At 46.8% G+C, this 22,752-nt stretch overlaps 1 protein-coding gene across 6 annotated transcripts in view; it reads right to left on the bottom strand.

The window, feature by feature from the left end:
* Positions 1–22,752, bottom strand: part of Pfkfb3 (6-phosphofructo-2-kinase/fructose-2,6-biphosphatase 3) — an 87,697-nt gene that overhangs the window by 26,216 nt on the left and 38,729 nt on the right. For 2 of the 6 annotated variants that reach the window (XM_057787698.1, XM_057787694.1), the window contains exon 1: positions 3,655–4,092. The exons of 1 other annotated variant lie outside the window; for it this stretch is intronic. In XM_057787698.1, the coding sequence (XP_057643681.1) occupies positions 3,655–3,730 (76 nt within the window). In that variant the 5' untranslated portion in view covers positions 3,731–4,092. Of the gene's footprint in view, positions 1–3,654; positions 4,096–22,752 lie in introns of those variants that run through there. 3 more of the 6 variants (XM_057787693.1, XM_057787695.1, XM_057787699.1) reach the window with 3 other exon arrangements.

Genomic DNA, 22,752 nt, shown 5'->3' on the forward strand with positions numbered 1-22,752 from the left:
GAGTTTCTCTGTCTAGTTCTGGGTGTCTTGGAACTCCCTCTGTAGATCAGGCTGGCCTTGAACTTTCGGAGATCTGGGATTAAGGGTGAGTCACCGCCACCCAGTTAATGTTCAATATTTCATACCAGATTTTTTTTTTAGCAACAAATCTAGGTATTAATTTAGATACGGATAAAGGAATGCACAGATGTTCTGTTAAAGTGTGATGATGGCCGATTGCCATTTGTCAACTGGACTAGATTTAGAATCACCATGGAAACACATGCCTGGGGTATCTATGAGAATGCCTCCAGACTGGGTTAACCAAAGTGGGAAGACCCACTCTAACTGTGGATGGCACCATTCCACGGGTGTGGTAGGCCTGAATAAAGAAGGGAGCTGAACACCAACTTTCAAATCTCTCCTCTTCCAACCTGCCGATGCAGAGATCAACTGCCTTGCATTCCACTGCTTTCCAGCCATAATGGACTAGACCCTCAAATTAGTCAAAATAAATACTTCCTTCCAGAAGTCCCTTCTGTCACAGCAATGAGAACAATAACCGATATATGAGGGGAAAACCCATTGTCTAAAGAGAGCTAGGCCCTGTGGCAGTTTGGGAAGATTCATACTAAAAGTATTGCCCATAGTTTAAGGCCATGGTTCCTTAAGTAAGATTCACAAAAAGCCACCCTATGAACCACCACATAACTCACCTGCAATGGCTGCTATAGATATGCCTGGCTGGTCATCAACAGATAGAGTTCTATAAGATGTTGAATACCATGCCCATCTTCTTTCACATGCAGTCTATTCTAAATCCTAACCAAAGATGAACTGGTATCTTACTCCCATGTATTTGGGAAAAACAAAAAGTTAAGGACTGGCAAGATGGCTTTGGTTGCCTCTCAAGTCCAAGGATTAAGTTCCATCTCTAGAACCCACTTAAGGATAAGAGAGAACCAACTCCACAGAGCTGTCCTCTTCTGATCATCCCTGTGGCATGTGCCACCCTCCTCGCCAGAGGAAGTATTTTTAAAGGAGATGTTCTTTACAGCTGTTGTTTAAAGTAACTCTGTGTAATCAATCAGTCTTAATGTCCCTTTGCTGCATTAGCAAATCTTTGTACCTACATAGATTATAACCCAAGCCATCAATCACACTGCCCAAGGCTGGGATAGCTCACAGCCCAGATACACTACATATACAAAAACATAATTGTCTTGGAACTCAGGAAACTAGGGTTCCAAGCAGGTAGCAGCACCCAACTGTGTAGCAGGCTGCAGATATTCGGTGGAGGTAACAGGAAAGGCAGCTCTTGCTAGTAGAACTGAAGATCACCTAAGCTAATTTGCAAATACAGTCAAGTCTCTCTGAATTGTGGTTTAAACTGACAGAAACTTCCAGTTTTGCAAGAAGCATTCATCACAATGTTGGTAAAGAAACTTGGCACTGAATTACTGTGCTTCACAGACAAACATACTTAGTTTGTTTTAAATTTCAAGACAAGCTATGGAGACCAGGCTAGCTTTGAACTCGGAGATCTGCTTGCCTGTTTAATCCCATCTGAGTTGAGGTCAGCCCAGTCTACAAAGTTCCAGGCCAGCTAGGGCACAGAGAGACCTTGTCTTCAAAAAAGAAAAAGAAAGCCCACAAGATTCCCAATGTCAGCACAAAAGCCATTTCTAGTGCAGTCAGAAACAAATTGAGTATAGGAAAGATAGGACTTAAAACATGGATATGCAGTAAACACCATGGCTGCAGATATTCGCATGTGAAGGGATGTGTCTGAGGCTACACCCCAGTGTCACACGGAAGAATTCCAGAAGCTGGTGAACTGGTCACCTTAATGCGTCAGCTTTAGACCCACACACCTCAAGCTCTAAATGGCTCTGACAGCAATTGTTTGCAAATCTCTCAACTCCGTGACAGACGTGCAAGCTCACGGAATCTAATGATCAGGTTCTGAAGCCTGGAGGAGGGGCACAGAGATGCACTGTGATGTCTCTCAATATTGCTACAGTCAGCTCCACTGAGCTTAGGGTCCTTGCAAAAGTTGCCATGGTTCCTGAAGACCCAAACAAGGGAAGAACACACACATGCAACTCCCGGCTTTATATATACATATGGAGCCAGTCATTGTTTTGGGTGACCAAGTTCTGTCCAAAAATGTGTTACAATTTTCCTTATTAAAAAGGCCAGAAGGGCCGGGCGGTGGTGGCAAACACCTTTAATCTCAGCTCTCAGGAATCAGAGGCAGGCGGATCTCTGAGTTCAAGACCAGCCTGGTCTACAGAGTGAGTTCCAGGACAGGCTCCAAAGCTACTGAGAGAAACCCTGTCTCGGGTGGGGGTGGGGGGATGGGGTGGTGATGTGGGGGGGTTCCAGTGGTTTAAATTCGGTCTTGACCAACTTTTCCTGGTTTGTTGTTTTGTTTACTTATTTTTTTATTGGGTAGAGCCTCACTCTGCAGTCCAGGTTCATGGTTCTCTTAACCTCACCCTCCTCAGTTAACCGGCTACAGCTCAATGCGATTATAGGTGTGCCACCAGGTTTGGCTATTCCCTGGAGCATTTTTATAAAGGCAGCCCCAGTGCATAAATATGTCTGACAGGGTTTAGTAAAGAAGACCTGCCAAGCCCTTGCCCCTGACTTCCTTGTCAAAAGAAAAAAGGAGCCCTGTCTTAGGAACGGGTTCCACCAACGCCCTCAGGTCCAGCAGAGAAGACATGCTGGAGGTGTCCCATACTGCACCACAGGGAAGCTGGACTCAGGTCGGCAGGGAAGCTGGTGACTCAGGCATTCAATGCTCCAAAAGAGCTGTCCTGTCCTGTGATGACCATCTATCCTGTGAAACGTGGCAGTGGAGAAGCCTACCCTGAAGTCTGGTGCTCAAGTGTCCCCAAGGTGACAGGTAACCACCTCCCGGCTTTGTCACTGGATTCCATGGTTACAACTCAAGCTACAAACGTAGTCTGAGCCTCACGCCCGCTAGGCAGCTCACTTCTGTCTACCCCCATGGGCTTCTGGGTGTGCTGCCTAGAAGGAACACATCGCCTTAGAGCAATTCCATCCGTCTCTCCAGTGGTACCTTTCCCAAACTAGGGATGGAATTGAACGAAACCTTCCCAAATCGTTTACCGACAGCAACAGGTGGGTCACGAAGACAAACCGCCAGCAAATTCCGTGCTCCGGGTAAATGAGTGCACCTGTGAAACACCACCAGCGTGTAGTCAGCAAACGCATAGACCATCCCTGAAACCAAGAGCCTGCAATCGCCGCAGTGAGGGTGAATATGGGAATAGACCGAGGTACAGAGAGATACGAGGGAGGGAGAGTGAGAGAGAATGAACCTGAGGAGAGGCCAAGAAAAGGGGCGGTGGCGACGGCGGCCGAGCCCCAGGTGCAGTCGGGGCTCCGGGTCTTCTCAGCCTCTGGGAGGCGCTGGCTCAAAGATCTCAGGCCAGGCCAGGCACACTGGAGGTTTCCGGAACCACAGCGCCCCTGCAGCCCAGCCCGGGAGACGCAGCCCGCCGCCACCCCCGCCTCGCCCGGCCAACCGGCACGAGTGCGCTTCCCGCAGAGGGGAACCGGCACAAAGCCGCTGCACACACAATGGCCGGGATCTGCACGCGGCGCTGTCTGCAACCTAGCCCCCCACGCAGCTGCACTCACTTCTGGGCAACGAGGGTCGGTGATCGACAGGCACCCAGATCTTCTGCACCCGGCTCTGAGTCAGTTCCAAAGGCATTTTCGTAGCTGCACTCGGCGACCCGCCACCCCAGGAGAAGAGACTCCGACTTGGGGAGAAGAGCAGTTGCAGATCCCCCCGGAACAAAGGACAGGAAGGGTGCGTCCGCCTGCACGCGGCTGGGCGCTCCCTTGCGCTGCTTTGAAAAATGTGCTTTGTGCGAAGTCTTGGAGGATCGCCTGAGCGGAGACACGAGACGGATGAGATCGGCGCGGGCTGGCGGCGGCGCGCAATGCTGGCTGACTGGTCGGCTCTGTTCAGAAGCTCAGGGATGCTCCAGCACAGTGACAGCCACGCTCCCGCCACCCAGCACTGCCACTTGCTCCTCTTCTGCTCTATCGGGATGCCACACGCACTGCCCGGCCTTTTAAGATCTGACCGGTAACGCGGCGCGTCAGCCTCGGGGCGGGCCGCATTCTTTGCGTCCCAGCCCCCTTTCACGTGGAGAGAAGGGTGGGCAAGGCCAAGAAATAGCCTGCTGCCGCCCTCTGCGGGCAGGCGAGGGCAGCACGCTCGGCTCCTGCAACCCAGTCTGGCTCTCTAGCCCTCTTTTACTTCGCTAAGCCTATCCCCTAAGGGCATCTCCAGATGCTGTTTTAAAAGGTATCTTCCCAATTCGGCCTTTCAAGCAGTGGGGCCCCAATAGCGAGCATCACAGTTCCAAGCTTTGGGGTCGGCACAGTCCAAGAGAAAACCCAGGTCAGATCTGCCTCCTGTTAATACCTGTGCGTCATCACCCACTACGTCCTCCGCCACTGCTGTCACCGCCACCTTCGGGATGGCACTTTTTTTTCTGAATGCCCTAGAAACCTAAGCTTGGGCAGTGTTGTCACCCCTCACCCAGTCCCGCATTGCTAGGCACTTGGAGAGAGCAAAAAAGTTAAAGGAGGTTCAATAGAAACGGAACTTTGGGGTATAGAGGAGGAGTTGGTATCTTCAGTTTCCCTTTCAACATGGACCATAACTCATAGACCTTTATCTCTGCAAGTAATGAATGAAACGTAGAGCCAATTCCCACCTTCACTACCGGACTATAAGCCCCTAGGCTTATAGTCGATAGGTGGCGAGATCCTAAACTCATGTCACTTCCTCCGGTACACCCTGCCACTTTTAGTTTGATGTGAACATGCCCCCGCTTCCTTTCCCGATATTCGCACTTTGCATAGGCTGCCGATACACGACAGGCAGTCAGTGAACTGCTAGAAGCCATTGATTCAGAGACAATCTGGGGGTCCTTTGGCGGGGAAGCATGGCACTTTAAATGTGTCTTTAGCGAGTGAAGCCTCCGCACAGAAAGCACTGCCCTGCCCTGCCTAGCGGCGAGCTGTACACGTCGCGATGAAGCTGGGCTGTGATTGGAGGCGCTCGCGGAACCCCACACTGCAGTGGAAAAGTCTGCGCAGAGGCTGCCACACGTCGCGCACGTCCTGCATGCTCTGCTGGGAGGGCGCCGGCTCCCAGGCGGCGGGAGCAGCTGCTCTGCTCCCAACCCAGCCTGCCCCGCCCGGGACCTCCGCCTTCTCCAGCAGCCTGGAGAGCTCAGGAGACCTGGTGCTCAGAGTCGCCCACCTGGCTAGTAGACCCTGGAGACCTCCGGGCTCTGACCCCCGTTCCCGTACCCAACCCTCCCGTGCCACCCTCCTCAGAGCCTGCCCCCACTCTCAGGACAGCTTTGCTGACCGTCTGGTGTCTGTGCTCGGGCAGCTGTTCAGAAACCCGGGGTGCTGCATTTGAACTTGTTTTTCTGCAGTGAGAGCAAATGCCAGCGGTGACACCCTAGAATGCCCAAGGGTGAGTCCCGCTCCACTCCTGAAATCAGAGTGGACTGACTCGACAAGGAAAACATCGAGTGTATGTGTCTCTTGGAAGGGTCCCCCTCACTGGGCTTGCAGGGTGCGGAGCAGAAAGCAGGGCGTTGGGGTGGGGATAGGTGAAGGTGCATCCCTGCCAGGAGACACCCCGCACCCTTCCTGCTCCCCAGCAACCACAGTGCACCTGGACATATGTTCAAATTCCCACTGGTTTTGTTTGTTTTCTTTGTTTGAGACAGGGCTTTCCTATGTAGTCCAGGCCAGCCTAGAGCTTGCTCCTCAGTCTGGTATTACAGGCCCGTGCCATGCCCTTGGCTGCCCACTTGAGATTCTGTAGATATTTACAAGCCAGTCCAGTTGTCAGAAGGCATTCCTTCACCTCAAAGCTTAGGAAGAGATTGCTGGGAGTTCATGGAGAACAGGGTGGGAATGGCACCACTAGAGATCAATCTTTATTTATACCTTTCATCGTTTTCTTAAATTTATTTTTCTTCTTTTTATTATTACTTTTATTAATTTATTTTACATCCCTCCCTTCTCCCACTCCTCCCCGTCATCCCCCATCCATCCCTCCTCCATAACGGCTCAGAAAGGAGCAGGCCTCCCATGGGCATCAGCAAAGCAGGACATATCAAGCGGCCATAAGACTAGCACCTTCCCATGTATAGATGCTGGGCAAAGCAACCCAGCATGAGAAATAGGTTCCCAAGAGCCAGTCAAAGCATCAGGGACAGCCCCTGTTCCTAATGCTGGGAGTCCCACACACAACAAGCTACACGCCTGTCACATATCTGCAGAGGTCCCAGGTCACTCCCATGCAAGCTCCCTGGTTGTTGGTTCAGATTCCGTGAGTTCCCAGGAGCCAGACTATTGGTTTCTGTTTTCCTGAGATGCTCCTGACCCCATTTTTCCTATACTTCCTCCCCCTTCTCCTCAACAGGACTCCCCTATCACAAGGTTTGGTCATGGGTCTCTGAATCTGCCTCCATCAGTCACTGGATGAAGGATCTCCAATGACAACCAAGATCTTCACCAACTCCACATCTGATGGAGGTGGGTCTTGTATTAATCTGTTGCTTTTATTGGTTAATTAATAAAGAAACTGCTTGGCCTCTGATAGGGTAGAATTTAGATAGGTGGAGTAAACAGAACAGAATGCTGGGAGAAAGAAGCCGAGTCAGGAGTCGCCATGATTCTCCCACTCCAGACAGACACAGGTTAAGATCTTCCTGGTAAGCCAGCTCGTGGTGCTACACAGAATATTAGAAATGGGTTAATCAAGATGTGAGAGTTAGCCAGTAAGAGGCTAGAACTAATGGGCCAAGCAGCGTTTAAAAGAATACAGTTTCCGTGTAATTATTTCGGGGCATAAGCTAGCCATGCGGGCGGCTGGGTGCTGGGGACGCAGCCCCGCTGCTCATATTACAACACACATCTGACAGAAGGCTGGTCTCTAAAATAGATAAAGAACTCAAGAAACTAGACATCAAAGAACTAAGTCATCCAATTAAAAAATGAGGTACTGACCTAAACAGAGAATTCTCAACAGAGCATCTCAAATGACAGAGAATCACTTAAAGAAATGTTCATCATCCTTCTACAACAGGAAAATGCAAATTAAAACAACTAAAATTACATCTTACACCTGTCGGATGGCTAGGATCAAAAACGTAAATGACAGCTCGTGCTGGAGTGGATGTGGAGGAAGGGGAACACAAACTCGTACAGCCAATTTTGGAAATCAATATGGCTGTTTCTCAGAAAATTGGGACTCGGCGATACTCTTGGGCATATACCCAAAGGATACTCAATCATACTACAAGGACACTTGCTTAACTATGTTCACAGCAGCTTTATTTGTCATAGCCAGAACCTGGAAACAGCCTAGATGCCACTTCAACCAAAGAATGGATAAAGAAAATGTGGTACATTTACACAATGGAGAATTACTCAGCTGTTAGAAACAATGACATCAGGAAATTTGAAGGCAGATGCATGAACTAGAAAAAAAAAAATCCTGAGTGAGGTAACCCAGACCCAGAAAGACAAACATGGTATGGACTCACTCATAAGTGGATATTAGGTATAATAATTAGGTATAAAATAAAGGATGATCATGCTACAATCCACAGACCCGGAGAAGCTAGGTAACAAAGAAGGACCCAAGGTGGAACACATGAATCTCCCTGGGGAGGGGAAATAGAGGAGATACCCTGGTTAGACTTGGGGCCGAACTTGAGGGATCGCATTGGTGGGGTGGGCAGAGGAGGACAGTGCTGCAAGAGATGGCAGAAAAGGCGGGCTTTACAGAGTCAGGTAGAAGCCTGAAGCAAGGGAAACTCCCATGAGTCTGCAAGGATGACCCCCCGTAGTGGATGCCAAGCCTGAACTGGCCCTCCCCTGTGATCAGACTGGTGACTAAGGAGATGTTAAATCTCTTGACTTAAGGTCAGCCCTCAAGGCAGGAGGCAGTTAAGCATTCTCAAATGGTGCATGTTCCCAGCCCAGGTGCCAGCAATGCAGTGGGTGTCCAGAACAAAGACCAAGTTCTCCAGTCACTCTACCAGAGAGGCAAGGGGAAGTTGACTTAACCCCCATAGGGTTCCAGATATCTAGGTGTAGATGGAACGTGAAGGACACAGCTGAATTCGGTCAGCTTGTAAGCACGGGTAAATGAGCGTCCTCATGGGAGGTAAAATTGTTTCAATATGAAAGATACTCCTTAGGAACAACCAGCTGCAACTACATCCAAAAATGCCTCCTTAGGTTTGCTGTTTAGTCTTCCTCCTGCCTCCTCCTGGTCTGCTAATACACCCTTATCTTTAGCTCAGATGTGGTCCCCTGGGGCTTCACTAACTCTCACATCTCGACGGTGGATATTATGAATTCAGCCCTTTAGAAGAGGCTGCCAAAGAATCTGAACATTCTTCAAGGTGGCATTCTTAAAGTCAGGCGACTCCAATTGGTAGAACTGATTGACAATTTCCCTTGGACTCTTAAGTTACAATCTGGACCCCCACAAAAGCCAAAAGAAACTACTGAACAATCTAGTTCACATTCCACAGCCTGCCACCCCTTGTTTATGGGAAGGAATAAGGGGAGATTGGAGATTAGAAAGGTCAAGGAATCAAGCCAAAGACCAAGAAAGGAAGAAGTTAGGAAGACCATGTGTTTGTGGCTGGTTTGTTCTGTTTTAGAAACAGGGTCTCGTATAACCTGGGCTGGCCTTAAACTCCATATTTAGCCAAGAAATTACAAGCATGAACTATCATGCTTGGTTTATTTGGTGTTGAGAAACAAATCCAAGGTTTTAGGCATACTAGGCAAACACTCCACCAACTGAGCTACGTCTCCAGTCCTGTGTGTGTGTGTGTGTGTGTGTGTGTGTGTGTGTGTGTAAAATGATCACATACTCTGCACAGAAGCAGATAGCTTCACAGGCGGACACATTACAGACCTACCACAACCGAGGGTGTTGAGTACAACCCTAAACAAGGGAAGACTGGACTATTTGTTATTCAATCCTTTCACCTGGACCGGTTAAGCGGTTGGCATGAAAGAAAAGAAAGGCCTCATGGTGTAAATGAGACATTAGCATAGCAAGTACCTAAAATGATATTCTCATACTCACAAGCCGCCACACACCTGCTGGAGAACTCGATGTGTGAAGTCGGTGAGCCAGGTCTAGTTAAGCAAAAAGGCCGTGGAAGTACTTGTCCTCCGTAACCTTTGTCCCCATTCTCTGCCAGGTGTCACCTAACCCTTACCAGCGCTGCCAAGCTGTGGCTATCAACAGCAGCAACAAGCAACTCTATTTCCTTGCTCTTGCACCAACTGCTTAGAGTTAAATGTTTAAACCACACTGGTGCCTACACCTACTCCCCAGGGAAGGAGGGATGGATGGAGGGAACAAGCTCCGGCAGGCTGTGAGCAATCTCATGTTACTAATTAGACCCAAAGTGTCATTATTTGCTTGCTTGAAAGATCCCACGTATGAGAGGGTGAAGCAAGACATCAAGTAAACAGCAAAACCAAACCTTTATGTCACCTCCCATCATCCAAACATGAGGAAAGGTGACTTTTTGTTTGTTTTGTTTTTCAAGACAAGGTTTTTTTCTATGTTAATAGCCCTGGCTGTCCTGAACCCCCTTTGTAGACCAGGCTGGACTCAAATTTACAGAGCTCCTCCTGCCAGGTGACTTTTATTAAAGAAATATTTGTGACTTGTATACGAATGGAAATAGAGATTGGAGGCTAGCTGCACAGATGACATAGGGGGTTCCCGAATCCAGTTCATAGGTTATGTGCTTAAATGTATTCAAAACCTGGAAGCTGCCAGGCCTGAGGAACCACTACTGTTATCCCAGCACTCAAGGAAGGGGAGACTGGAGCAGAAAGTTTCCCTACAGGTGTAGTGGCATCTGCCTGTAATCCCAGCCCTTGGGAGGAAGAGGAAAGCAGATCTCTGTGAGTTCAAGGTCAGCCTGAACTAGGTAGCCCGTTCTAAGAAAGTCAGGGTTGTGTAGAGAGATCCTGTCTCAGAAAAGAAAAGAAAGAAGATGAAGGTCTCCTTAGGCTATATGGACGTCCAAGGCCAGAATGGGCTACTGTGGAGACCCTGTTTCAAAAATGTGTGTGGGGTGTGGGGAGCACACTAAGATTTCAACCACATTTAGAGGAGAAATGTAGACAGGGACATAGGTAGAGGTGGATGGGCAATAAGAATCTTTTTTTTTTCATGATCCTAAAACTGCACTGAGAGAAAAATCCATTTTGAAAAAGGGATTCCTTATTTTTGCATGTCATTACTTTTTTCTCCCATCTGAATTAACTGTTGCATTATTAGAGAGTGAAGAAGGTCTATTGTGGTCACATCCTGGCTCTGGATGAATCAACTCAGATTGTGCAATTTCCACAAGTCCACTCAGTGGGTGAGCACTTGCCAACCTGTGGGGGAGGAGGGGCAACCAAACCTCCAAGTTTCCTGGTCCAACTAATGTTTCCTTGTTTTTATTGTTATTTGGGATGGGGGGCGTTGGTGGTGGTGGTGGGTGGGTTATTTGGGGGAGGGCTGTTGGTTGTTTGCTTTTTTTTTTTTTGAGTGTTTTGTTTTGTTGTTATTTGTGACAGGTTTTTACTCTGTAGTCCAGGCCATGCTGATCCTCCTGCCCCAACTTTCCAAGTGCTAAAATTATAAGAGCCTCTATGTCTGGCTTTTGTTGTTTATATTTGTTTTACTTTGGTGGTGTTTTTAATTTTTTTGTTGTTGCTATTCTATAAAAGGTTTTAGATTTATTTATTATTATACATATGAGTTCCTTGTATGTATGTATGTATGTATGTATGTATGTATGTATATACATATGTATGTCTGTCTGCATGCATGTTATGCACCATATGTGCTCCTGGTGCCCTTGAAGGTTAGAAGAAGGCTATGGATGCCCTGTGACTGAAGTTACAAATGGCTGTGAGCCACCCTGTGGATTCCGAAAACTGAACCCATGTCCTCTGCAAGAACAACAAGTGCTCTTAACCCTTGAGCCAATTCTCCGGCCTAAATTTTCTTGTTTTGTGAGACCGTATCTCACTATGCAGCTCAAGCAAGCATGAATCTCGCTGTTCTCCTGCCTTGACTTCCTGAGCGCTGGTTTACAGGTCTTCGCCCACACCTCACACCTCTCTGCTATACTGTTACTCATTTACTTATTTGGAGTTCTTAGAGAAGGCTCCTATAGATTGGGCTGGCCTTGAACTCTCTCTATATCCTAAGGATGACACTGAACGACCTCTCTCTCTCCCTCCCTCTCCCTCTCTTTCTCTTTCTTTTCTTAATTTATGTGTATGAGTATTTTGCCTGCATGTATGGCTGTGCATCAATGTGCACAGTAACCACAGAGTTCAAAAAAGGTGCTGGGTCCCCTGGAACTGGAGTCACAGATGGCTGTTAGTTATATACAGGTGGGCTGGAGAGTTGGCTCAGAGGTTAAGAGCATTGCCTGCTCTTCCAAAGGTCCTAAGTTCAATTCCCAGCAACCACATGGTGGCTCTCAACCATCTGTAATGAGGGTCTGGTGCCCTCTTCTGGCCTGCAGGCATATACACAGACAGAATATTGTATACATAATAAATAAATAAAATATTTTAAAAAACAGTTATATACAGGGGTACTAGGAACCCTTAACCACTTAACCACTGAGCCATCTCCAGCCCTGTCACAGGACTCCTGATTCTACTGCCACTACCTCCTAAGTACAAGGATTACAGGCATATGCCTCCATGTCTAGTTTAGGTGGTGCTGAAGGCTGAATTCAAGTCTTCATGCACAGAAAACGAACTCTCTACCAACTGAGCTACATCCCCAGGGCCTGGGTATTGTTTTACATTTTGATATTAGCTTGTGAGATGCAGCACAGACTAGCCTTGAATTCAAGGTCCTGCCTCAGCCCCCTGAATTGTTGTAATGACAGACACGGACCACCATGCCAGGCAGGATCCTGTCTTTTTTAACGACACTCTGCGTAGGTCCATGCTACTGAAGCTTTCTGTAGGTGTTATGTGTGCTCCTTCACACATCACTCTACTCTGAGAAGGTTTTTAAACCCTCTGCCAGCCTCTTCAGCCTGTCAAGACACAGAGATCTGAGTTAACAAGGGTTAGCTAGGTGGTGGAGCATGCCTTTGATGTCTTTAAGCACTTGGGAGGCAGAGGCAGGAGGATCTCTAAGTTCGAGGCCAGAAATTATACAGAGAAATGCTGTCTTGAACTGTTGCCCCCTGAAAACAAAGGTATTATACCTTCAGAATATTCATGATTTTCCAAAATGCAATGTTCTACAGTTCAAATAGCAGTACTAGGCCAAGATCAATTTCATTTTGATATTATACTAGAGCTACATAAGATATCTCAATCAGAAGAAGCTGAACAAAAAGGTCATGGTACTTCATGTGTTATTCTGCAAACTCTTGTGAGTCTATAGTTATTTCAAACAAAGAGATACATTTACGGTGTTTCCCTTTATATTTTTGATAGGGTCTGACTATGTAGACCAGGCTGTCCTGGAACTCCGCCTACCTCTGCCTCCTGAGTGCTGGCATCAAAGGCATGCACTACCATGCCTTGCTAACAGCTAAAATTATTTAATGTTTGTCAATGAGTGATAACTCATTTTGTTTAAACCCCAGGGAGAAAGTACATAGTTGTGTGGATTCTGACACTGAGAGGTTGGACTTGACAGGATGTTAGTGAAGAATTCCGTGGTGCCAGGGGTGGTGGCACACATCCGTAATGTCAGCATTCCATAGTGAAATCACGAGGGTCAGGAGTTCGAGTCTGACTTCAAATAAACAAACGCTGTGTGATGGTGACGGCATGTGTTGACCACAGCATTGGTTTTTCCAAATGACATGTATGGACGTGGGTGGGTGGAGTTTGCATCGATGTTGATACTACACCTGGAGAAATCCAGGCCCTGTGTGTCAGTTTCCACCAAGTGAAAACATCCAATCCTGCAGAGGAGCTCCTTCAGCAGGCAGAGAAACTACTAAAACAATACCTTCAAGACTCCCTGAAACCCATCAGAGTCACTTGCTCCCTGATACCAGAGGAAACAGAGCCCAACTGCAAAGAAGGGTCTCAGACAAACTGTGCTGCCAAAATAAATTAAATAAATAAATAAATAAATAAATAAATAGACTCTGGGAGAAGAAAATCTGCAAAGAAGACTCAGAAAGAAACCAGACCAGCTGCCTGGAAGAAGCAGAAACCAGCCAAGCTTCCTAAAAAACGATTTAGACCAACTAAGTACTTGAAAAGAACACTCTCCAGTTTGTCAAGCTACCTGCAGGCTGTGCAGTGTGCTCCAGGTTCTCAGCTTTGTGAGCTGTAACCCACGCTGGGGTTGGCCTTAGTGATGCTGCTGTCTTTGACGTGTTTCTGTTCCTGTAACCCCCTCCCCCATGTTCCTGTAAGAAACCCCAATATAACTCATTAGTTCACCAAGTTGAACTTTGGTGGGATCAGTACTTTGGTTTATTATGGGGAAGTTCTTTATCTGGGGTAAAAATTTGTGTATTGCGTCTCCTCAGGAAAAGTTTTGCCACCCAACACCAGGACTGAGTGAAGGGTGGGTACTAGTTGGGGAGAGGATGGTTGAGTTTGAGGTAGATCTTCGAAGACAATCTGTGGCTCTTCCCTTAGCCTTCCCCTCTAAGAGCAAGCTTTAAAAAGAGATGGTCACAGAGGACTCTAAGAGGTGTGCATGGGACATGGCTCACAAAGTGGGCAACCAAGGTTGAGGGTGTGCTTATCCAGCATGCAGAAAGCCCTGGTTGCAACCCCCAGCACCATATAAAGAAGATGTAGGCTATGCCTGTAATCTCAGTACTGGGGAGGTGAGGGCAGGAGGATCAGGAGTCCAAGGCCATCCTTAGCTGTACAGTAAGTTTAAAGCTAACTGGGGTTCTGGGGTTACAGGAGACCATGATGCAAAAAACAACAATGATATCTAGGCAAGATGGTGAGTGTCTGTAATCCTAGCATGCAGGAGGCTGAGGCAAGAGAATAGTGAATTCAAGGCCAGGCTAAACTATGTAGCAAGACTCTCCAGGCAGCAGACACACACTGTAATTTCACTACTTGAAAAGGTCAGGATCAGAAGATCAAGGACTGGTGGTTTGAATAAGGATGCCCCCCCCCATAGGCTCATGTATTTGAATGCTTTGTCATCAGGGAGTGGCACTACTTGAGAAGAACCAGGAGGTGTGGCCTTTGGAGGGGGTGGGCTTTGAGGCGCCAAAACCTCAAGCAAGGCCCAGTGGCTCTCTCTGTTGCTTGTGGATCCAGTTGTAGAACTCTCAGCTACTTCTCCAGCACCACGTCTGCCTGTGTGCTGCCATGCTTTTGCCACAATGATAATGGACTAACCTCTGAAACTGTAAGCGGGCCCCAATTAAATACTTTCTCTTACAAGAGTTGCTATGGTCATAGTGTCTCTTCACAGTTACAGAACACTGACCAAGACAAGACAACACAGTGAATTTGAGGCCAGGCAGGGCTACATGAGACCCTTTCTCAAAGCGATAACAATAAAAATTCTGCTACAACGAAAAGCAATTATAGGTATGTGTGGTGTCTTATACTTGTAACCCCAGAATTTGAGAGGCCGAGGCAAGAGGGTCACTGTGAGTTTCAGGCCAGTCTGGGCTACAGTGGGACTTTGCCTTCAGAAAGAAGAGGAAAAGGCAGGGAAGAAGGAAGCTACAATGAGAAGGAGAAGGGGAAACAATTCCAGGGACGAAGTCTTGCAGGTTAAGATACTTTACAGTTATTATCCAGCCTCAGGTCATGGCCAAAGCTTGGCCAGCAGGCATGGAAGAGCAGAGAAGAAACTATACCTGATACCAGGTTGGTGAGATAGCTCAGCCAGCAGGTGACACCTGGCTGGTGAGAGCACTGGCTCTGTGCTCCTGGTCCTGAATCTGTGCTGGGAGAACCAACTCCAGAAGTTGCCTTCTGACCTACACACACACACACACACACACATTCTCACTCTCAGTGCATGAGTGCAGACTGGGGTGGGGAAGTCACAGTCAAGTCAATTGAACTTGCTAACTAACGCAGGCTTAGGGAAAATACAAACTGCAAAACAGCCCACCTTCTGCTGAGTAGGGAAAAGTGAGTTCCAGCACTGCACAGAGCGACTAGCAGTGAGAGAGCAGGGGAGGGCAGTGTCGCAAGGGCTGCCTGCCTGTGCTTGTGGCGCAAACACGTGCTGTGGCGCAACTCCCAGCTGACAAACAGGGCTGGCGCCCTTCCCCTGCTCTTCCCCTTGTACAATTCTTACTTCTCCCAATGGAAAACAGCCTAAAAATAGAGCTGGATCATGAAGAAAAAAAAAATCCTGCAGGTTTTGGAAAGCAAAACTAACTAGATGTTGGAAAACTGACTCCAGCTGGGTTGTATTAATGCGTAATGTTTAGAGTAGAGAGTAGGGCTTGGGACAGTCTGGAGAAGCTAGAGATAAGAAAGAGCCCCTTCAATCCTGCATGATGACTTTTAAAGAGTGTGTTAAAATAAAATCAGTATCTCTCCAGAGCAGAGCTATCAGGTTGTTCCCTGTGAGGACCAGATAAAAAAACTAGATATAAGATACAAAACACATGACTAAGTTGGTTGAGTGCTTGCTTGGCATGCACAAAGCCCTGGTGTTCTACCTCAGCACTGGAGATGCTGGCCAGGGTGATACATGCGCTTGTGATCCTAGCATTGGAAGGTGGAGACGAGAGAATCAGAAGTTCAACGTCACCCTTGGCTACGTTGCAAACTTGGTAACTCACACCTCTAATCCTGCCGGTTAGAAAGATCTCCGTGAGTTTGGGATTGGTACAGGCTACACAGTGAGTTTCAGGTTAGCCTGGGCTACAGAGTGAGACCCTATCTCAACACATCACTTCCCCAAAGAGTAAGACTATAGCTAAAATAGCAACCTCTTACAAAGACTCAAGGTCTTATCTTTTTGCAGGTGGAAGTCAGAGAGTAACAGTTGGGAGTGGGCTCTGCTCTCCCACCACCGATTCCAGGGATTGATCTGAGGCCATCAGACTTGTATCAAGTGCTTTCACCTGATGACCTATATCACCAGCCCCAAGGTGTTGTGCCCATTGTTTTGTGCCATGACCAGAAAGGAAGTGCTAGCTAGACGATACAAAGAAAAATGTATTTGGGAGAAGAGCAGCAGTGGGCTGCAGAGATGTCGAGCATCATCCCTATCACCATCACCGTGACACCCAGATCACAAATACAACAGCTGGAAGTCAAAGCAGCTGGTCTCCAACCAGCCCTGCAAATGAGGGAATCTCTGAGTTCTGGGGTGACCCCTTCCCACCTCAACCTCTCACCAGTTCTATGACCTGAACAAGACAAATCTCTGCTCTCAAGAATTCTTTTGTCTTGGAATCCATGAGTGCAATCCAGAGTGAATCCGGATATAAAACTGCGGACTGGGCACGCAGTGACTGTGTTCGCCACTTTGCATCTCCGTGGCAAAACACCAGACACCAACAACACAAAGGGGGAGGGCTTATTTTAGCTTCTGGTTCTGGATCAGCCAGACCCATTGCCTAATAGTATCCACTGGTCTTAATGAGACAATCTCAGGAGTGAAAAGATACAGGGGAGCAGGATGGCTCACCCCACGACAGATAGAAAGGAGACAAAGAGAGTGACAAACAGGCACAGAGAGATCAGAGAGACAGAGATACTATGGGATTGGAGATAAGATTGGACATTCCCGGTGATCTCCTTCCTCCTACCAGGCCCTACCTCCTAATTTCCCATTAATGGATTATGAATCTATTCTATTGATAGTGTCAGAGCCCGCAGTTCCAATCATCCGGAAAAAGTTGTTAACACGGGAGCTTTAGTAGGAAACTGTAGATTTACACACAACAGTAACACAACTGACTACTTGGGAGTCAAGGGTACAGAAGTCACTGGGCAAGACCTTCCTTTGACAAGTCCTTTGAAAAGCAATGACTGAAGCCATCCTTACTAGTAGGTAGGAATTCACAGAGGGAGACATGGGGTTCAAGCCGCACATAGAAATAGCACAGTTTCCATTTCTAATTTTTAAACTTTATTTTAGCTTTCTCAGACAAGTTCTCATCATGTAGCCAAGGTTGGTCTTAAACTCCAGATCATCTTGCCTCCACCTTCCAAGTGCTGTTTTCTTTTTTTTTTATTTATTTATTATGTATACAATATTCTGTGAGTGTGTATGCCTGCAGGCCAGAAGAGGGCACCAGACCCCATTACAGATGGTTGTGAGCCACGATATGGTTGCTGGGAATTGAACTCAGGACCTTTGGAAGAGCAGGCAATGCTCTTAACCTCTGAGCCATCTCTCCAGCCCCCAAGTGCTGTTTTCCTGTTACCAAAAGCAACAGGACGAAAGCAACCTAAGGAAGAAAAGTCATATTCTGGCTCAGCATCCAAAGATACAATCCACCACACACAACAAAAAGGATGGGGGTGGGATGTGTCTCAGTGGGAGAGCACTTACCTAGTAAGTACACAGCCCTTGGTTTGACCTCAAAGAAGCGGAGGGAGGGAGGAAAGAAGGGAAGGAGGCTGGGAGAAAGGTATTTGCTATTTGCACGTTCATTTTCAAAGCACCATTACACAGCCCTTACATACAAATAGCAAAGAGGCAGAGACAGCTAGTATTCACTGAAGGATGAATAAAGAAATAAGACATGATATGTGGAGATGGTCGAACATTACTCATCCCACAAAAGAATAGAACATAGATAAGCCTCCAGAACAGTAGGCTAAGCAAAGTAAACTAATCACAAGTGTGTGTGTGTGTGTGAGATTCCACTTATCTGAGACACTTAAGCAGTCTGATTTGTTAAGGCAAAAGGTAGACTAGAATGAAGAACGCCAGGATCTGAGAGAGGAGGGAAAATGAGGGGAGACGCTCGGTTTCATAAGATGAGAACATTCTGGAACTCCGCTGCACAATGAGGTAAATATACTCAAACCCACTAACACGGACACTTGGAAACGTTAAAGGGGACACTTCTGTGTCACATGTTTTCACCACAAAATAAGACTTTGAAAATTACTTTTAAAAACACATAGCAATACTGTTCAAATCCAACGAAGGGTGTGAGACACAGAAGGGAGGAAAGACAGTTCCGCAAGAAGACGTGAGGTCCCCAAAAGCGTGATCCTACATAGAAGTCCCACGTCTGCTGAAATGTGTTTGCCTTCTATAAACACAGAACAATGATCTGACACTGGAAACTTCAGCAGTCTACCCGTGAGATAAGGGCTCTGGGTGAAGTCATTTCCTGGTTTTTATTTGTTTTTGCTTGGTCTCACTTTTGGTTTTGGATTTCGGTTTTTGTTTTGTGAGACCGGATCTTACTTTATAGCCTGGGCTGGCCTAGAACCCAGTACATAGATCAGGCTGGCATTGAACTCTCGGCAATCTTACCCATCTTCAAACTCCAAAGTGATGGGATTTCAGGTGTGAGCTCCCATGCTCAACCCTCTCCTTGTTCTGAAGAAATATGCTCGGAAGTGTTTAGAGGCAGAGGACAGACGGACAGACAAAAAGACAGACAACGTTAAAAAGTAAGAGCAGCATGCTAATATCGGTAGAATCTGGGTAAAGGCTATTGGAAATACTTAGCCCTGTTTTGCAATATTTCAGTAAATTTGAAATTATTACAAAATGGAAAGTCAAAATTTGAAAATGTTAAAGTTCACATGGATCACAAAATGTCAGAAGCTCCATTGATATTCCCCTCAAAAGGCTCTTCCTCCACTTGGAATACCTTCCATCTAGTCAGAATTTTTATGGTTCATGAATAAACAATAAACAAAAATCTCTCTGATGATTCACAAACCAACCTTGAAGCCTGTAATCCCAAGCACATGCCTGTCATCTCAGCACTTGGTAGGCTGCGACAGAAGGATTGCTATGAGCTTGTGCTGCCTAGTTTAAACTGTCAAACAGACAGAACTTAGAACCTCCTGGGGAGAGAGTGCTAGGAATTATCTAGATCAGGTTTGCCTGGGTATGACTGGGGGGACTGACTGATTGTTAATGGATAGAGGAAGATGCAGCCCCTTTGTGGGCTGCACCAATCCCCTACACAGAGAGTCCATAACAATGTAAGACAGGAGCAATCCAGCTGAGAGCAAGCAAGGATCCACTCACTTATTCTCTCTGCTCTTGGTTGTGGATACGATGCTTTAATTCTTGCCTTAACTTTTCCCCACAATGATTAACTGTAGCCTGGTACCATAAGCCAAAGAAACCCTTCCTTCTTTAAGTTGCTCTTTGATCAAGATATTTTATAGCAACAACAGAAACCCAAGTAGAACAGAATTTAAGTTCATCCTGGGCTTAGTAGTAAGTTTCAAGATAACTATGTCTAAATCAAAACCAAGCAAGACCAGGGCTGTATTTCAACTGGTAGAGTGCTTGAATGCATACACAAAGCCCCAGGGTTCTGTTTCCAGCACCGGATGGTGGTGCAGGTCTGTAATTCCAGCACTCAGAATTCCAGGCCTAAGAATCAGGAAGTCAAGGCTAATCTGGGCTACATGAGACCACGTTTAAGAAAAACAAAACAACAACAACAAAAACAGCAACAACAACAAAAGAGAACAAAACAACTGAGTCTATAGCTTAATGTTAGAGCAGCTGGTTAGCATGTAGCAGGCCCTGGGATCAGTTCTTAACACTAAAAACAAAATGTGACAGATAATGATTAATACACTTAATTAGACTTGGCATTTGCTGGCAGCAATAAATAAAAGACCTTCGATGAGTAAAACTTGTGATGTCTCCTTCTACCACAGTGGCAGGAAACTTGTCCTATCCCACCACCCACTGACCGTCGGACTGCACCATATACTCTGGGTAGCATATATGAAAGGCCATCTGGTGGTCAGAGGAAGCAGAAGAAGACAAAGAAAAAGCACTTGCTCCTTCATTTGATGGCAACTCTCCCCAAATCCATGAACCGCTTTCACATTCAATTCCCAGGTCAGACTGAGTCACAGCCCACACCTAAGGGAACAAAAGTTGCCTCTTAGCTGGTCCACTGCCCAGAATTCTTCTACTGCGGAAGAGGAGGAGAATGGATGCTGAGTGAATAATGCTTGCAGTCTCTTTCAGTATCACTTTCCTATAAGACAGTGTTTAATAAACACCAAAAGAAAGTCTTTTAAAGGCTCACTCCACGAGATGGAACCCATATCTGACCCTGCTACAGAACCCAAGAACCTACGACTAGATAGGTCAAGGGTTTGGAGGGGAGAGCCCAATACTCTGCTAAAGAAACACAGCAATAAAGACTCCTAGTGACATAGTGCTATACCCATAGATCACTGCCTCACTCAGCCCCCATCAGAAAAGCTTCATGCAGTAGATGGGAACTAACACAGACACCAGTGACTGAAAATTGTGAAGAAACTGGAGGATTTTGAAACACTCAGTCCTAAATGGGGTGTTGTCATCAGAGCCTCTCACGGGGCAAAAGGATCTACCTAGAAGAGGATGTGGAAAGATTCTAAGAGCCAGAGGTAATGGGTGACTCCACTCCAGAGAAGCAGAATCTCCCAGACACAACAGGACCGATGCACATGTGCAATCACAGAGACTGGAGAAGCTTTCGCAAGGTCTGCAGAGGTTGCAGACAGGCGGGGTCCCAGCACAGGGAGGGGGAAGTGGACACGGGTCCCCGCCCCTAACCAAGAAACTATGTGCAACTGATACCCACTGGCAAAGGAAAAATCCGTTTCTTCCTATGGACTCTTGCTGGGTACATTAACCACACTTCAGGGCAGGTCCATTGCCCAGAAGCAATTGGCCAACACAAAATGAACTCAGTGATGCTGGGTGGTGGTGGCACACACCTTCAATCCCAGCACTAGGGAGGCAGGAGCAAGTGAATCTCTGAATTTGAGGCCAGCCTAGTTCACAGTCCCAGGACAGCCAGGGATACACAGAGAAACCCTGTCTTAAAAAACCAAGGTGGGCGGGGGAATGAAGTCAGTGGTATGTTTGTAGACTTTTGTCTCATTTTGCTTCATTTGGGCACTTTTTGTCTTATTGATCTGTTATTTTTATTTGTGTTTACGTGTATGTGTGTGTGTGTGTGTGTGTGTGCATGTATGTATGTATGTATGTATAAAGGAAGGAAGGAAGGAAGGAAGGAAGGAAGGAAGGAAGGAAGGAAGGAAGGAAGGAAGGAAGGAAGAAAAAGTCTTTTAGCCAGTACCAGGTGGTGTATGCTGGAAATCTCAGCACTCTGAAGGCCGAGGCAGGAGAACTGTCAAAAGTTCAAGGCCACCTTGGATGACACAATGAGTTCTGGTTCAGCCTGGGCTACAGAGTAAGACTCTGTTTCAAAAAACAAAACCAAATAAAAACCAAAGGCAATGGGGCTGGGAAGGTGGCTCAGTTTGTAGGATGTTTGTCCAGCATGCCTGAAGTCTTGGGTTCACTCTCCAGTACTGCATCAACTGGACGTGATGGTTTACACCTGTCTGCATCCCAGCACTGGACAGGTGGAGTCAGGAAGACCACAAGTTCAAGGTCATCTTCAGCTACACAGTGATCTAGAATCCAGCCTTGACTACACACTAGATTCTGGGACCAGCCTGGGCTACAGTGTTGAGACTCAAGAATGAATAAATTAATCAATTAACACTTGGAGAAAGGAAGGAAGGCACTGTTGATGTAGTACAAGGAAGCAAGAATGAGCTAAGGGAGTTGTTGGGGCTGGGGAGTGACCACCACAGTCCATATTGCAGAAGTCGGAGGGCAACTTTCTAGAACCATTGTCTCCTTCCACCAGGTAGATTATAGGGATTGAACTTGGGTAGTCAGACTTGAGGGCAAAAGCCTTTACCAAATCATCTACCTTGTTGGCTTAGGGATTACTTTCTTTTTCAGACAGTGGACTTATATTCACTACACAGCCAAAGTTAGCCTTGAACGCCTGGTCCTCCTCCATCCACCTCTGAAGTACTGAGACAGTGAACACGGGTCACCACCAGTGCACACCACACAGCTTCGGTTTGGGGTTTGTTTTTAGTTCGTTTGTTTGTTTGTTGCCTTTTTTTGTTCAGGGAGGGTTTGGTTTTTCGAGGCAAGGTTTCTCTGTATAAGAGCTCTGGCTGTCTTAGAACTCTAGGTCAGGCTGGCCTTGAACTCAGAGAAATTGATATGCCTCTGCCTCCAAGTGCTGGGATTAAAAGTGTGCACCACCGCCACCCATCACCATGCAGTTTCTTAGCTGAGCTCTGAAACCCACCATAGGTCCACTGACAACAGACAGATGATGGAGCAGACCACAGGAAGCATAGGAGCCACTGCCCCACCCCTGTGCTGGCTTCTACTTCTGTATTTCATTCTTCCCAGTTCTCTGGGCTGTTTTGTATGCACATGAGGGACTTTTGTTTGTTGTTTACTTTAAGATGAAAAAATTACTTTAAAATCTAAAAGACTATTGAATTGGCATTTGTTTTCAGGCACGTTTTAGCTATGTAGTCCCTAGCTGGTCCGGAGCTCACCTTGTACCTCAGGCTGGCTCAAACTACTGATCTTTCTTACTCAGCCTCCCAATTTGAATTATAAATGTGGGAACTAGGGAAATGGTGCAGCGGATAAGAGCCACTTGCTGAATCAGC

The sequence above is a fragment of the Chionomys nivalis genome, chromosome 13, assembly GCF_950005125.1.
Source record: "Chionomys nivalis chromosome 13, mChiNiv1.1, whole genome shotgun sequence".
NCBI classification, from domain to species: Eukaryota; Metazoa; Chordata; class Mammalia; order Rodentia; family Cricetidae; genus Chionomys; species Chionomys nivalis.